Below are 17,628 nucleotides of genomic sequence, written 5' to 3' on the forward strand. Positions count from 1 at the left end.
CTCTGGGCTGGGGAGTATTCCCGTTGACTCCCTTGAAGGTCTGTCTGTCTGTCTGTCTGTCTGTCTGTCTGTCTGTCTGTCTGTCTGTCTGTCTGTCTGTCTGTCTGTCTGTCTGTCTGTCTGTCTGTCTGTCTGTCTGTCTGTCTGTCTGTCTGTCTGGGAATTTTCTGAAGTCTAGAAGTGAAGTGTGTGTGTGTGTGTGTGTGTGTGTGTGTGTGTGTGTGTGTGTGTGTGTGTGTGTGTGTGTGTGTGTGTGTGTGTGTGTGTGTGTGTGTGTGTGTGTGTGTGTGTGTGTGTGTGTGTGTGTGTGTGTGTGTGTGTGTGAGAGTACGAGTACATGTGTGCCTGTGTGTGTGTGTGTCTATTTTGCTGAAAACATTTGGACCGTGCTAGGCCATTTCCATCTAACACATTCAGTACAGTCAACATGCAAAACGTACTGTACATTAGACAGTTTTTGATGCATGGGGGATGGCGAAACCAAGCCGTGGGGTAAAATGTCAAATGAGTCACTTAAAAGAAGCCGCTAGTCCCAAACCGCCCTGTCATGTCTTATCAACATCCCCTGCTATAGCTCTACTTGCTAGCACTATTTTCATCATCTGTTTAAATAGATTATCAAATTAACATTAAGTGACACATAAAATCACACCCTGAAAATACTGGAATAGTGAGAGATGTAACATAAGGCGTTTTATGGTGCTCTCGCCAAACTCCGGGAAAATGAAGAGATTAGGGCCTGCCAGAGAAAAGCTCCAAAGTTGCAGAGAGAGGAAATCACCGGCTAAGCCTGCAGCCGTTAAACCGGGATCGCCTGAAATTCTCCTTGACTGACGGGCACTAGTGGAGCGAGAAAAGAGGGCGAGGGAGAAGAAGGAGAGAGAGAGAGGGCAGGACAGATAAGTAGATGGAGAAAGGAATTGGTACTGAGTGAATTGGAGTGATAGGGAGAGAGAGAGAGAGAGAGAGAGAGAGAGAGAGAGAGAGAGAGAGAGAGAGAGAGAGAGAGATGGAGTGATAGAGAGAGAGAGAGAAATAAAGAAAGATAGAGTGATAGAGAGAGAGAGAGGGGAGAGAGAGAGAAATAAATGGAGTGATAGGGAGAGAGAGAGAGAGAGAGAGAGAGAGAGAGAGAGAGAGAGAGAGAGAGAGAGAGAGAGAGAGGGAGAGAGAGAGAGAGAGGGAGAGAGAGAGAGAGAGAGAGAGAGAGAGAGAGAGAGAGAGAGAGAGAGAGAAGAGAGAGAGATAAATAAATGGAGTGATAGGGAGAGAGAGAGAGAGAGAGAGAGAGAGAGAGAGAGAGAGAGAGAGAGAGAGAGAGAGAGAGAGAGAGAAATGGAGTGAGAGAGAGAGAGAGAGAGAGAGAGAGAGAGAGAGAGAGAGAGAGAGAGAGAGAAAGAAATTGAGTGATAGAGGGAGAGAGAGAGAGAGAGAGAGAGAGAGGGAGAGAGAGAGAGAGAGAGAGAAAGAAATGGAGTGATAGAGGGAGAGAGAGAGAGAGAGAGAGAGAGAGAGAGAGAGAGGAGAGAGAGAGAGAGAGAGAGAGAGAGAAAGAAATGGAGTGATAGAGGGAGAGATAGAGAGAGAGAGAGAGAGAGAGAAAGAAATGGAGTGATAGAGGGAGAGATAGAGAGAGAGAAAGAGAGAGAGAAAGAAATGGAGTAATAGGGGAACCAAGAGACAGACAAAAAAGAAAGAGATACAGACTCCAACATGTAGACAGTGACAGAGGGGAGAATTTGAGTCCCAAAGTCCAGGTGGATCAAACACCGTAACTGTTGAAGTATTCTGTTTAACAGTACACTGCTGAATTATTCTTTATGACAATATACTGCTGGAGTATTCTTTATGACAGTATACTGCTGGAGTATTCTTTATGACAGTATACTGCTGGAGTATTCTTTATGACAGTATACTGCTGGAGTATTCTTTATGACAGTATACTGCTGGAGTATTCTTTATGACAGTATACTGCTGGAGTATTCTCTATGACAGTATACTGCTGGAGTATTCTTTATGACAGTATACTGCTGAAGTTTTCTTTATGACAGTATACTGCTGGAGTATTCTTTATGACAGTATACTGCTGGAGTATTATTTATGACAGTACACTGCTGGAGTATTCTTTATGACAGTATACTGCTGGAGTATTCTTTATGACAGTATACTGCTGGAGTATTCTTTATGACAGTACACTGCTGGAGTATTCTTTATGACAGTATACTGCTGAAGTATTCTATATGACAGTATACTGCTGAAAGGGAAACCTAGTCAGTTGTACAACTGAATGCATTTTCCACATTTATCCCAACTGAATCAGAGAGGTGCGGGAGGCTGCCATATTAGACTTCGACGTCTTCGGCGCCCAGGCAACAACGACAGATTTTTACATTGTCAGCTCACGGATTCAATCCAGCAACCTTTTGGTTACTGGCCCAACGCTCTAACCACTAGCCTACCTGCTGCCCCTGAAGTATTCTATATTACAGTATACTGTTGAAGTATTCTATATGTTTGTATACTGCTGAAGTATTTTATATGACAGTATACTGTTAAAGTGTTCTATATGACAGTATACTGTTAAAGTGTTCTATATGACAGTATACTGCTGAAATATTTTATATGTTAGTATACTGTTGAAGTATTCTATATGTTAGTAAGCTGTTGAAGTATTCTATATGACAGTATACTGTTAAAGTGTTCTATATGACAATATACTGCTGAAGTATGTTATATGTTAGTATACTGTTGAAGTATTCTATATGACAGTATACTGCTGAAGTATTCTATATGACAGTATACTGTTGAAGAATTCTACATGACAGTATATTGCTGAAGTATATGACACGTAATGAGAAATGTGAAATGACAGCAGGTTCCCCACAGGGCTCAGTGTATGTGTATTTAGAGCCATCCATCATTCCTTCTGACCAGTTTCCCAGTCCCTGCCGATGAAAAACATCCCCACAGCATGATGCAGCCACCACCATTCTTCACTGTGGGGATGGTATTCTCGGGGTGATGAGAGGTGTTGGGTTTGCGCCAGACATAGCGTTTTCTTTGATGGCCAAAAAGCTACATTTTAGTATCATCTGACCAGAGAACCTTCTTTCATGTGTTTGGGGAGTCTCCCACATGCCTTTTGGTGAACACCACGGCTTAAAGTGGTCCAAAGGACAGATACTCCAATCTCCGCTGTGGAGCTTTGCAGCTCCTTCAGGGTTATCTTTGGTCTATTTGCTGCCTCTCTGATTAATGTCATCCTTGCCTGGTCTGTGAGTTTTGGTGGGCGGCCCTCTCTTGGCAGGTTTATTGTGGTGCCATATTCTTTCCATTTTTTAATAATGGACTAAATGGTGCTCCGCGGAATGTTCAAAGTTTCAGATATTTTTTTATAACCCAATCCTGATATGTACTTCTCCACAACTTTGTCTCTGACCTGTTTGGAGAGCTCCTTGGTCTTCATAGTACCGCTTGCTTGGTGGTGCCCCTTGCTTAGTTGTGTTGCAGACTCTGGGGCCTTTCAGAACAGGTGTATATATACTGAGATCATGTGACAGATCATGTGACAATTGTGATTGCACACAGGTGGATTTAATTTAACTAATTGTGTGACTTCTGGAGGTAATTGGTTGCACCAGATCTTATTTAGGGGCTTCATAGCAAACAAGTTATTTTTTAAATTTCACTTCACCAATTTGGAATTTTATGTGTATGTCCTTTACATGCAATCCAAATAAAAATATATTTAAATGACAGGTTGTAATGCAACAAAATAGGAAAAAGGACAAGGGGGGTGAACACTTTTGCAAGGCACTGTATACTGTATTCTATTCTACTGTATTTTAGTCAACGCCACTTCGACATCGCTCATCCTAATATTGATATATTTCTTAATTCCATTATTTTACTTTTAGATTTGTGTGTATTGTTGTGAATTGTTAGATATTACTGCACTGTTGGACAGAAGCATTTTTCTACACCCGCAATAACATCTGTTAAATAGGTGTATGTAAATAAACATAAATATGGGTTGTATTTACAATGGTGTTTGTTCTTCACTGGTTACCCTTTTCTTGTGGCAACAGGTCACAAATCTTGCTGCTGTGATGGCACACTGTGGTATTTCACCCAGTAGATATGGAAGTTTATCAAAATTGGGTTTGTTTTCAAATTCTTTGTGGGTCTGTGTAATCTGAGGTAAATATGTGTCTCTAGTATGGTCATACATTTGGCAGGAGATTTTGAAGTGCAGCTCAGTTTCATTTACATTACATTTAAGTCATTTAGCAGACGCTCTTATCCAGAGCGACTTACAAATGTTTCCACCTCAATTTGTAGGCAGTGTGCACATAGCCAATCTTCTCTTGAGAGTCTGGTCTGTCTACAGCGGCCTTTCTCAATAGCAAGGCTATGCTCACTGAGTCTGTACATAGTCAAAGCTTTCCTTAAGTTTGGGTCTCTCTTTCTCTCGCTTCACAGGGAAAAGTCTCAGAGCCGAAAAGCAAGAAGCTTCAGGTGATGATAATGGTTTGGTTCCTGGACTCGGGGGTGGTTACGGTCTCTCTCGCTCTCTCTCTCTCACAGTGTGAATGCACACACACACACACACACACACACACACACACACACACACACACACACACACACACACACACACACACACACACACACACACACACACACACACACACACACACACACACACACACACACACACACACACACACACACACACACACACAGCTGTGAAAGGTCACTGTCCAAGTACACAACAGAAAGAGAGTAGCGTGCCCATCTGCAATGCAGTACTTGGCAACCGAGCATGACTGTTACAAAATCGCCATGTCAACTGCGTTAGTTATGCTGATGGAGTATGGGAAATTGAGTCCTGAGTTCCAAATTCCTGGGGCAACTGTCTCTGTAATATCACACCATGTCACTTGGTTCACTAAGCTTGTAGCATCCCAATCTTCACTTTTTAGATTCCATTGCAGATACAAGTGGTAATTTCAGAGAGACTTGTTAGAAATGAGGCAGTCTAGTAGTTTTTTTGTGTGAAACTGGTATAACTCTTCCTTACAAAGATGTAGAATCATTAAGTCTGGAAGAGACCGTCTCCAATGATGATAGCCACAGCTTGTTTCAATTCAAATAAAATCTCCATGACAACTGTGAATTAATCTAATAGCGTATTATCACGTTATGGTTCCATCGCTCTCTCTCTCTCGCTTCTCTCTCTCTCTTCTACCGCTTCTTTATCTGCTCTCTCTCTCTGCTCTCTCTCTCTCGCTGCTCTCTCTCTCTTCTACCGCTTCTCTATCTGCTCTATCTGCTCTCTCTGCTCTCTCTCTCTTCTACCGCTTCTCTATCTGCTCTCTCTCTCTGCTCTCTCTCTCTCGCTGCTCTCTCTCTCTTCTACCGCTTCTCTATCTGCTCTCTCTGCTCTCTCTCTCGCTGCTCTCTCTCTCTTCTACCGCTTCTCTATCTGCTCTCTCTGCTCTCTCTCTCTCGCTGCTCTCTCTCTTCTACCGCTTCTCTATCTGCTCTCTCTGCTCTCTCTCTCTCGCTGCTCTCTCTCTCTTCTACCGCTTCTCTATCTGCTCTCTCTGCTCTCTCTCTCTCGCTGCTCTCTCTCTCTTCTACCGCTTCTCTATCTGCTCTCTCTGCTCTCTCTCTCTCGCTGCTCTCTCTCTCTTCTACCGCTTCTCTATCTGCTCTCTCTGCTCTCTCTCTCTTGCTGCTCTCTCTCTTCTACCGCTTCTCTATCTGCTCTCTCTCTCTCGCTGCTCTCTCTCTCTCTGCTCTCTCTCTCTCGCTGCTCTCTCTCTCTGCTCTCTCTCTCTCGCTGCTCTCTCTCTCTTCTACCGCTTCTCTATCTGCTCTCTCTGCTCTCTCTCTCTCTCGCTGCTCTCTCTCTCTTCTACCGCTTCTCTATCTGCTCTCTCTGCTCTCTCTCTCTCGCTGCTCTCTCTCTCTTCTACCGCTTCTCTATCTGCTCTCTCTGCTCTCTCTCTCTCGCTGCTCTCTCTCTTCTACCGCTTCTCTATCTGCTCTCTCTGCTCTCTCTCTCTCGCTGCTCTCTCTCTCTTCTACCGCTTCTCTATCTGCTCTCTCTGCTCTCTCTCTCTCGCTGCTCTCTCTCTCTTCTACCGCTTCTCTATCTGCTCTCTCTGCTCTCTCTCTCTCGCTGCTCTCTCTCTCTTCTACCGCTTCTCTATCTGCTCTCTCTGCTCTCTCTCTCTCGCTGCTCTCTCTCTCTTCTACCGCTTCTCTATCTGCTCTCTCTGCTCTCTCTCTCTCGCTGCTCTCTCTCTCTTCTACCGCTTCTCTATCTGATCTCTCTCTCTGTTCCCTCTTCTCTCAATTTCAATTTCCATTTAAGGGGCTTTATTGGCATGGGAAACACATGTTAACATTGCCTAATCAAGTTAAATAAATAAACAAAAGTGAAATTAACAGCAAAAAAATAACAGTAAACATTACTATTTTAAAAGTTCCAAAAGAATAAAGACATTAAAAATGTCATATTATTTATATATACAGTGTTGTAGGCTACTTGCCAGGGAAGCAAGTAGCCTAGTGGTTAGAGGGTAGGAATAGTAACTGAAAGGTTGCAAAATCAATTCTCCCGGCTGATAAGGTAAAAATCTGTCGTTCTTCCCCTGAACAAGGCTGTTATCAAATCAAATTGTATTTGTCACATACACATGGTTAGCAGATGTTAATGCAATTGTAGCGAAATACTTGTGCTTCTAGTTCCGACCATGCAGTAATATCTAACGAGTAATCTAACAATTTCACAACACCTTATACACATAAGTGTAAAGGATTGAATAAGAATATGTACATAAAAATATATATGGATGAGCAATGGCCTGAACGGCGTGGGCAAGATGCAGTAGATGGTATAGAGTACAGTATATGAGTAGTGTAGGGTATGTAAACATTATATAAAGTGGCATTATATAAAGTGACTAGTGATACATTTATTACATCCAATGTTTTATTATTTAAGTGGCTAGAGATTGAGTCACTATGTTGGCAGCAGCAACTCAATGTTAGTGATGGCTGTTCAACAGTCTGATGGCCTTGAGATAAAAGCTGTTTTTCAGTCTCTCGGTCCCAGCTTTGATGAACCTGTACTGACCTCGCCTTCTGGACGATAGCGGGGTGAACAGGCAGTGGCTCGGGTGGTTGTTGTCCTTGATGATCTTTATGGTCTTCCTGTGATATCGGGTGATGTAGGTGTCCTTGAGGGCAGGTAGTTTGCCACCAGTGATGCGCTGCGCAGACCTCACTACCCTCTGGAGAGCCTTACGGTTGTGGGCGGAGCAGATGCTGTACCAGGTGGTGATACAGCCCGACAGGATGCTCTCGATTGTGCATCTGTAAATGTTTGTGAGTGTTTTTGGTGATAAGCCGAATTTCTTCAGCCTGGGTAGCGCATTCGATATGCTGATAAATTTGAAGGAGTCTTGTTTTCAGATTAGCCTTGTTAATATCCCCAGCTACAATGAATGCAGCCTCAGGATATGTGGTTTCCAGTTTACATAGAGTCCAATGAAGTTCATTTAGGGCCATTGATGTGTCTGCTTGGGGGGATATATAAGGCTGTGATTATAATCGAAGAGAATTCTCTTGGTAGATAACGAGGTCGATATTTGATTGTAATGAATTCTAGGTCAGTTGAGCAAAAGGATTTGAGTTCCTGTATGTTGTCGTGATCACACCACGTCTCATTAATCCAAAGGCATATCCCCCGCCCTTCTTCTTACCAAAGAGATGTTTGTTTCTGAAGAAACCAGGTGACTGTACCGACTCTGATAGTGTGTCTCGAGTGAGCAACGTTTCCGTGAAACAAAGAACGTTACAATATCTGATGTCACTTGCTCGGATTTCGTCAACCTTGTTGAGACTCGACGTTGGTGAGTAGTAAACTCGGGAGGGGTGCGCAATGTGCCCGTCCGTTGTTTTGGGTCCCCAGCTGGGATCCAATCCATTGTCCTGGGTGGTGGTCCAAACAGAGGATCCCCTACGGGAAAGTCGTATTCCTGGTCGTAATGTTGGTAAGTTGACATTATTCTTATATCCAAATTACTGCAACAAATTGCAGCATAGTTTCCTGAGAATGCAAAGAGGAGGCCATCATTGAAAATAAGAATGTGTTCTTAACTGACTTGCCTAGTAATAATGTGCAAATAGTTAAGGTACAAAAGGGTGTTATGACGTTGGCCTGGGGATAGGTTTATGACAGTCATAAATACCTCTTACCCCCTTTTTCCTCTCTCTACCCTACTGATGTTACATTTGCAAACCTTGGTTAACATAGAGATTCTGGGAACATCAGAAGGTGGGGAATATTAACTATATTCTGGTAATCCGACCAATTGAACATACGCGGTGGTACTTAATGGATATGATGTCAGTTCGGTTGTCATCTGAGACATTCTCATCAATGATAAGATGACATAAACTCCACAGTAGAAAGTCTACACAACAGAGTTATCAGAGCTTCTGGTCAGCGGGGTGGTGGCACCGGGATCCTCATCTCTCCCAAGTGGTCATTCTCTCTTTCTCCCCTTACCCATCTGTCTATCGCCTCCTTTGAATTCCATGCTGTCACAGTTACCAGCCCTTTCAAGCTTAACATCCTTATCATTTATCGCCCTCCAGGTTCCCTCGGAGAGTTCATCAATGAGCTTGATGCCTTGATAAGCTCCTTTCCTGAGGACGGCTCACCTCTCACAGTTCTGGGCGACTTTAACCTCCCCACGTCTACCTTTGACTCATTCCTCTCTGCCTCCTTCTTTCCACTCCTCTCCTCTTTTGACCTCACCCTCTCACCTTCCCCCCCTACTCACAAGGCAGGCAATACGCTCGACCTCATCTTTACTAGATGCTGTTCTTCCACTAACCTCATTGCAACTCCCCTCCAAGTCTCCGACCACTACCTTGTATCCTTTTCCCTCTCGCTCTCATCCAACACCTCCCACACTGCCCCTACTTGGATGGTATCGCGCCGTCCCAACCTTCGCTCTCTCTCCCCCGCTACTCTCTCCTCTTCCATCCTTATCATCTCTTCCCTCTGCTCAAACCTTCTCCAACCTATCTCCTGATTCTGCCTCCTCAACCCTCCTCTCCTCCCTTTCTGCATCCTTTGACTCTCTATGCCCCCTATCCTCCAGGCCGGCTCGGTCCTCCCCCTCCCGCTCCGTGGCTCGACGACTCATTGCGAGCTCACAGAACAGGGCTCCGGGCAGCCGAGCGGAAATGGAGGAAAACTCGCCTCCCTGCGGACCTGGCATCCTTTCGCTCCCTCCTCTCTACATTTTCCTCTTCTGTCTCTGCTGCTAAAGCCACTTTCTACCACTCTAAATTCCAAGCTTCTGCCTCTAACCCTAGGAAGCTCTTTGCCACCTTCTCCTCCCTCCTGAATCCTCCTCCCCCTCCCCCCCCTCCTTCCTCTCTGCAGATGACTTCGTCAACCATTTTGAAAAGAAGGTCGACGACATCCGATCCTCGTTTGCTAAGTCAAACGACACCGCTGGTTCTGCTCACACTGCCCTACCCTGTGCTCTGACCTCTTTCTCCCCTCTCTCTCCAGATGAAGTCTCGCGTCTTGTGACGGCCGGCCGCCCAGCAACCTACCCGCTTGACCCTATCCCCTCCTCTCTTCTCCAGACCATTTCCGGAGACCTTCTCCCTTACCTCACCTCGCTCATCAACTCATCCCTGACCGCTGGCTACGTCCCTTCCGTCTTCAAGAGAGCGAGAGTTGCACCCCTTCTGAAAAAACCTACACTCGATCCCTCCGATGTCAACAACTACAGACCAGTATCCCTTCTTTCTTTTCTCTCCAAAACTCTTGAACGTGCCGTCCTTGGCCAGCTCTCCCGCTATCTCTCTCAGAATGACCTTCTTGATCCAAATCAGTCAGGTTTCAAGACTAGTCATTCAACTGAGACTGTTCTTCTCTGTATCACGGAGGCGCTCCGCACCGCTAAAGCTAACTCTCTCTCCTCTGCTCTCATCCTTCTAGACCTATCGGCTGCCTTCGATACTGTGAACCATCAGATCCTCCTCGCCACCCTCTCCGAGTTGGGCATCTCCGGCGCGGCCCATGCTTGGATTGCGTCCTACCTGACAGGTCGCTCCTACCAGGTGGCGTGGCGAGAATCTGTCTCCTCACCACGCGCTCTCACCACTGGTGTCCCCCAGGGCTCTGTTCTAGGCCCTCTCCTATTCTCGCTATACACCAAGTCACTTGGCTCTGTCATAACCTCACATGGTCTCTCCTATCATTGCTATGCAGACGACACACAATTAATCTTCTCCTTTCCCCCTTCTGATGACCAGGTGGCGAATCGCATCTCTGCATGTCTGGCAGACATATCAGTGTGGATGACGGATCACCACCTCAAGCTGAACCTCGGCAAGACGGAGCTGCTCTTCCTCCCGGGGAAGGACTGCCCGTTCCATGATCTCGCCATCACGGTTGACAACTCCATTGTGTCCTCCTCCCAGAGCGCTAAGAACCATGGCGTGATCCTGGACAACACTCTGTCGTTCTCAACTAACATCAAGGCAGTGGCCCGTTCCTGTAGGTTCATGCTCTACAACATCCGCAGAGTACGACCCTGCCTCACACAGGAAGCGGTGCAGGTCCTAATCCAGGCACTTGTCATCTCCCGTCTGGATTACTGCAACTCGCTGTTGGCTGGGCTCCCTGCCCGTGCCATTAAACCCCTACAACTCATCCAGAACGCCGCAGCCCGTCTGGTGTTCAACCTTCCCAAGTTCTCTCACGTCACCCCGCTCCTCCGCTCTCTCCACTGGCTTCCAGTTGAAGCTCGCATCCGCTACAAGACCATGGTGCTTGCCTACGGAGCTGTGAGGGGAACGGCACCTCAGTACCTCCAGGCTCTGATCAGGCCCTACACCCAAACAAGGGCACTGCGTTCATCCACCTCTGGCCTGCTCGCCTCCCTACCACTGAGGAAGTACAGTTCCCGCTCAGCCCAGTCAAAACTGTTCGCTGCTCTGGCCCCCCAATGGTGGAACAAACTCCCTCACGACGCCAGGACAGCGGAGTCAATCACCACCTTCCGGAGACACCTGAAACCCCACCTCTTTAAGGAATACCTAGGATAGGATAAGTAATCCTTTTCACCCCCCCTTTAAGATTTAGATGCACTATTATAAAGTGACTGTTCCACTGGATGTCATAAGGTGAATGCACCAATTTGTAAGTCGCTCTGGATAAGAGCGTCTGCTAAATGACTTAAATGTAAATGTAAATTCACATGGAATTGTTGTTCAATTTAAATGTTTGAATATGAAATTATTCGTGATGGGATGAAATGTGATTTTAGCTTCTAAAATGTGAGAATTGGGTTTTCGTATCAGTGGCCCGCCCCTGTGAAGAGTCATGGGTTATAAAACTTTTCAGACACACCCTTCTCGCTCCACTATATAAAGCCTTGACGAAAATGTAACCTCCTGTTCCGAGGACGTGAGGACGACGGTCCGATGTCAAAATGGTTCAAATAATAACTACAGAACAAAGCCAACATCAGCGTGAGCTTTGGTTGCGAATGGTATGAACTTTGAACTCTTATTCACTACAGAAGTGATATCTCCTAGCCGTTGAGTTAGCAACAGCAGCTGCAAACGAGGGTTAGGAAGGAACAGACAGAGTATCCCGTCTATCACACAAGGACGTTATTACAACATATTCAATTGACCACCAGAGACATTCTTCAAAGGACAAAGGACTCGGTTTGGCAACACGTCCTTCCATCTACCACCAACATACTGAAGCGCAGCTCAGAGTAAATATTTATTGCATTTTCCTTTTCCAAATGGGTGGTAATTTAGAATGCATAAAATACTGTATTTACTATAGCACAGCTTCTTCTTCCTTTGTTCCTCAGTCTTCCTGCTCTTTCACTCAAACCCAGCCCCTTTTCTTTTGTGTAACAAGCTGTCATATCTGTTCCGCCCGCTAGGGACGTTGTCCTTTATGACGTAATTTGTAATCAAGTTATGATTAATTATGTGTATGTGTAATTCTGTACGATTAGTTAGGTATTTAGTAAATAAATAATTAAACCCAATTTTGTATTGCTGATTCAACTTGTTAGCCAGGGTTCTTGCAGATAACCAAGAATTTACAACTTTCAGATGAGACTGAATTAAGGTGACGATTAATATTGACTGCTATTGATATTACTAGGTCTTTAACAGTTTATTCGGAAGATAACAGCTCTATAAATATTATTTTGTGGTGCCCCGAATCTCTAGTTAATTACATTTACATGATTAGCTCAATCAGGTAATATTACTTACGGATAAATTATTTTATAGAATAGCATGTCATCACTTAATCCGGCAGAGCCAAAGACACGACAAGGGAAAATAAATAAATATGGGTTGTATTTACAGGGATGTTTATTCTTCACTGGTTGCCCTTTTCTTGTGGCAACAGGTCACAAATCTTGCTGCTGTGATGGCACACTCTGGTATTTCACCCAGTAGCTTTGGGAGTTTATCAAAACTGCATTTGTTTTCGAAGGTCAGGAAGTGCAGTTTAGTTTCCACCTCATCTTGTGGGCTGTGTGCACATAGCCTGTATTCTCTTGAGAGCCAGGTCTGCCTTCAGCAGCCTTTCTCAATAGCAAGGCTATTCTCATAGAGTTTGTACATAGTGTCCCAAACCAGCTCAAAGTTCGTAACAAAAAGGGAGACAACGTGGAGATAAGGAATAACAAAATATATTTATTAACGAAAGTAAACTAAATACAATTAACAATGGTGTGGGTGTAGTCAGTAATTGTGTGCTTGTGATAATGAGGGGTGTTGAAAGGTGCCACCGCAAAAAAAAATAAACAGCCACAAAAATGCCACAACCAAAATGTATCGGTATCCTCAATGAATGGGGAAGTGGTGTGTCCCATGTTGCTAACGACCCTCCCAGCTCCGCCCACCAACATCCTATTAAGGAAAACAAGAGCAAAGAGAAAGAATTTGGCAGACATAGTGGGAGGGTCGTCACAATAGTCAAAGATTTCCTTCGTTTTGGGTCAGTCACAGTGGTCAGGAATTCTGCCACTGTGTACTCTCTGTTTAGGGCCAAATAGCATTCAAGTTTGCTATGTTTTTTGGTAAATTCATTCCAATGTGTCAAGTAATTAACTTTCTGTCATCTCATAATTTGGTTGGGTCTAATTGTTTTGCTGTCCTGGGGTTCTATGGGGTCTGTTTGTGTTTGTGAACAGAGCCCCAGGACCAGCTTGCTTAGGGGGCTCTTCTACAGGTGTATTTCTCTGTAGGTGATGACTTGTTCTGGAAGGTTAGGGAATTGCTTCCTTTTAGGTGGTGGTAGAATATAATATCTCTTTTCTGGATTTTGATAATTAGCGGGTATCGGCCTAATTCTGCTCTGCATGCATTATTTGGTCTCTCCTCTCTTCTCTCTGCTCTCTGTTTCTTCTCTTTCCTCTCTCTCTGCTCTCTCTCTCTTCTCTCTGCTCTCTGTTTCTTCTCTTTCCTCTCTCTCTGCTCTCTCTCTCTTCTCTCTGCTCTCTGTTTCTTCTCTGTCCTCTCTCTCTGCTCTCTCTCTCTTCTCTCTGCTCTCTGTTTCTTCTCTGTCCTCTCTCTCTGCTCTCTCTCTCTTCTCTCTGCTCTCTGTTTCTTCTCTTTCCTCTCTCTCTGCTCTCTCTCTCTTCTCTCTGCTCTCTGTTTCTTCTCTTTCCTCTCTCTCTGCTCTCTCTCTCTTCTCTCTGCTCTCTGTTTCTTCTCTTTCCTCTCTCTCTGCTCTCTCTCTCTTCTCTCTGCTCTCTGTTTCTTCTCTTTCCTCTCTCTCTGCTCTCTCTCTCTTCTGCTCTCTGTTTCTTCTCTTTCCTCTCTCTCTGCTCTCTCTCTCTTCTCTGCTCTCTGTTTCTTCTCTTTCCTCTCTCTCTGCTCTCTCTCTCTTCTCTCTGCTCTCTGTTTCTTCTCTTTCCTCTCTCTCTGCTCTCTCTCTCTTCTCTCTGCTCTCTGTTTCTTCTCTTTCCTCTCTCTCTGCTCTCTCTCTCTTCTCTCTGCTCTCTGTTTCTTCTCTTTCCTCTCTCTCTGCTCTCTCTCTCTTCTCTCTGCTCTCTGTTTCTTCTCTTTCCTCTCTCTCTGCTCTCTTTGCTCTATGTTCTCTCTCTATCTGCTCTCTCTCTCTTCTCTCTGCTCTCTGTTTCTTCTCTTTCCTCTCTCTCTGCTCTCTTTGCTCTATGTTCTCTCTCTATCTGCTCTCTCTCTCTTCTCTCTGCTCTCTTTGCTCTATGTTCTCTCTCTCTCTGCTCTCTCTCTCTTCTCTCTGCTCTCTTTGCTCTATGTTCTCTCTCTCTCTCTGCTCTCTCTTTCTTCTCTCTCTCTCTTCTCTCTGCTCTCTTTGCTCTATGTTCTCTCTCTTCTCTCTGCTCTTTCTTTATTCTCTCTCTCTTCTCTCTGCTCTCTGTTTCTTCTCTCTCCTCTCTCTCTGCTCTCTTTGCTCTGTGTTCTCTCTCTTCTCTGTTCTCTCTGCTCTCTCTCTTCTTTGTTCTTTCTTCACTCTCTCTTCTCTCTGCTCTCTCTTCTCTCTCTGTTCTCTCCTCTCTTTCTTCTCTCTCTCTTCTCTCTGCTCTCTCATCTCTCTCTTCTCTCTGATCTCTCTCATCTCTCTTCTCTCTGTTCTCACTGCTCTCTCTCTTCTCTCTGTTCTCCTTCTTTTCTCTTCTCTCTCTCTGCAGCCACATTTATTCAGGATTAGGCCCTCATATGTTTACCAATGTGGCATGAGAGGCAGACCATGAGGTCCAGACACACACACACACACACGCACGCACGCACGCACGCACGCACGCACGCACACACACACACACACACACACACACACACACACACACACACACACACACACACACACACACACACACACACACACACACACACACAATCCGCAGAGAAAAATGTAGTGTGCAGCACAAAGAGTGTTAAAATCACAGATATAGCCTCAGACTTCTGTTCCCTTACATAAATAAAGATTGTTAGTCAGATTTGATCTTCAGGCCTAAGAGTTTCCAGTCAATGATAAGAACAGAAAGAAACCTCCGCTGTGTAGTTAAATACAGAGAGAGAGGGGGAGAAAGAGAGTGAGGGAGGAATCTGAGAGAGAGAGAGAGAGAGAGGGGCAGATGGAAAGAGAGAGACAAAGGGAGGAGTCTGAGAGATAGAGAGATAAAGAGAGAGACAGAAAATGGAAAGAGAGAGAAAGGGGGAGTCTGCGAGAGAGAGATGGAGAGAGAAGGAGAGAGAGAGAGAGGAGGAGAGAGAGGAGAGAGCACGAGAGAGAGAGAAGAGAGAGACAGGGACAGAGAGAGAGAGAGACAGAGAGAGCAGTAGGAAGGGAGCGAATTAACATTTTGTTACATTCATTCTCTCTCCATCAGTTATTTGTCTTTCTGTTAAAGATGGGGACAATAGCTTTGACCTTGATGTGGAGCATCAATGCAAGTCATCTCACTGCGGATCAGTAAATGGATGCCTGAGATGTTGGAGTCGTGGGTTCAATTCCCATGGGGGACAAGTATAAAATAAAAGTATGAAAATGTATTCCCTCACTACTGGAAGTCGCCCTGGATAACAGTGTCTGCAAAATGACAAAATGAAATGTGTGGACACCTGCAGGGAGATCAGCTTCTGGGGTGTTTGATTGGCATTGTACCAGTCTGAACATAACCTCCTAGACAAGCTATTAAAGACACCTGTTATACAGTCTAAAACTGTTCTCTCTTTCTCTTACAAACCACTGAGTATGACTTAAAATAGCTGCTATGGGGACACTCCAGGCATGTCTTTTTAGAGAATTCACATAAACAAGTAAAGTGAAATTGTCCATTTCAATGTTGTTATGGAAACTGGGAAAGAGATGCCATGAATATCATGTATGATCTTATCTGCATCAAATCAACTCACATTCAATTCATTGTCTCCATTGTGAAAACTGCCCCTTTCACCCTGAGCTCCTGAGTGGCGCAGCGGTCTAAGGCACTGCTGCTCAGTGCTAGAGGTGTCACTACAGATCCTGGTTTGATTCCAGGCTGTCTCACAACTGGCAGTGATTCGGAGTCCCATAGGCCGGCGCACAATTGGTCCAGCATCGTCCGGTTTAGGGTTTGGCTGGGATAGGCGGTCAAAGTAAATAGGAATGTGTTCTTAACCAACTTGCCTAGTTAAATAAATGTTCAATAGAACTCACACTCTTTCAGCAGTGATACAATGACCTCACACAAACATCCTACAGTACATCTGCAAATCATTAAGCCTCCATTAGTTATTGTGTAACATCAAATGAGTGGAAATGTTTCATATAAAACCCATTATCACTCTTATTCAAGCAATTATTATGTCACTTTTAAGACTAAGGTTTAGATACTCTAGTAACCACTGAAACTGCATACAGACACTAATGTTGTCATAAGGATGCTGAAATGGTAACATCCACACATCCACGTAAACCTACAACACATATAACTCATGAATAATTACTCTATAAGTCATGAATAAGTTCTGATGCTTTATAATGCTGTCCGGACACTAGTAGTTCGTTATATATATACTAACAGCAAACACATGCAACATGCATTCAACTCTATATCGCTCTATATGAAGTCATGAATTCCTGCTCTACTTGTGAATAAGGTATCATAACCACATGTACGGGTGCATAATGTACATAAACTCAAAGCTCTAAAATGCAGTTGATCAAATACAGTTAAGACAATATAACACACATCAATTATTGTTCACACACCTGCAGGTGGATTTAACTCTAACTAAGCGAGCGCAACAACCGTTTTGGGCTAGAAATCACTACACGCTTTTAAACGTTTACAAGTGTATGAGAAACGCTCAATAACTTACTCATAATCACTCAGGCTCATTACTCAATGATCAAGAACTCAATGATCAACAACTCAATTAAACACATTCATAGAAGCTGTTATTGCTACTATTACACAACAACAATCAGTTCAAACATCCCTGTACTGCTACGTGACGTCACCGAGGGGTAGAGACACATGTTCAGCTCATTAGCTCACACTCACTGGTTCATTAGCTCCTTAGTGCTCTATAGCTCCTTAACTAATGCTTTATAGCACATTATAGAGCTACTACAACTATACATTGTACACACTTGAATTAGTTAAGCATCAATAATTTAACTAAACATTTATAACATATGAATGAGCTATCCTTACCACTAGCACAACAGTGATCTCTCTACGTACCGGTTCTTGATGCCAGTGATCTCTCTACGTACTGATACTTCATGCCAGTGATCTCTCTACATACCGATACTTCATGCCAGTGATCTCTCTACGTACCGGTACTTCATGCCAGTGATCTCTCTACATACCGATACTTCATGCCAGTGATCTCTCTACGTACCGGTACTTCATGCCAGTGAGCTTGGCGGTGGACTCCTTAAGGTTGTGCTGGTAGCGGTGGGTCAAGGAGCCCAGGCTGCGGGCGATGAGGGCCACGGTCCGGAAGCGTGCTCGCGCCTGGCTGGCCGTGTTGGGGCTGGTGGCATTCTGCTTGCTGTGACCTCCA

At 44.6% G+C, this 17,628-nt stretch overlaps 1 protein-coding gene across 1 annotated transcript in view; it reads right to left on the reverse strand.

Annotated features, from left to right (window-relative positions):
* kcnab1b (potassium voltage-gated channel subfamily A regulatory beta subunit 1b) overlaps positions 1-17,628 on the reverse strand; it is a 97,612-nt gene that overhangs the window by 78,753 nt on the left and 1,231 nt on the right. Inside the window, exon 1 of the mRNA XM_046322022.1 lies at positions 17,464-17,628. This exon is cut by the window's right edge and continues 1,231 nt beyond it. Within this exon, the coding sequence (XP_046177978.1) occupies positions 17,464-17,628 (165 nt within the window). The remainder of the gene's footprint in view (positions 1-17,463) is intronic.

Source organism: Oncorhynchus gorbuscha, linkage group LG22 (genome assembly GCF_021184085.1).
Source record: "Oncorhynchus gorbuscha isolate QuinsamMale2020 ecotype Even-year linkage group LG22, OgorEven_v1.0, whole genome shotgun sequence".
NCBI classification, from domain to species: domain Eukaryota; kingdom Metazoa; phylum Chordata; class Actinopteri; order Salmoniformes; family Salmonidae; genus Oncorhynchus; species Oncorhynchus gorbuscha.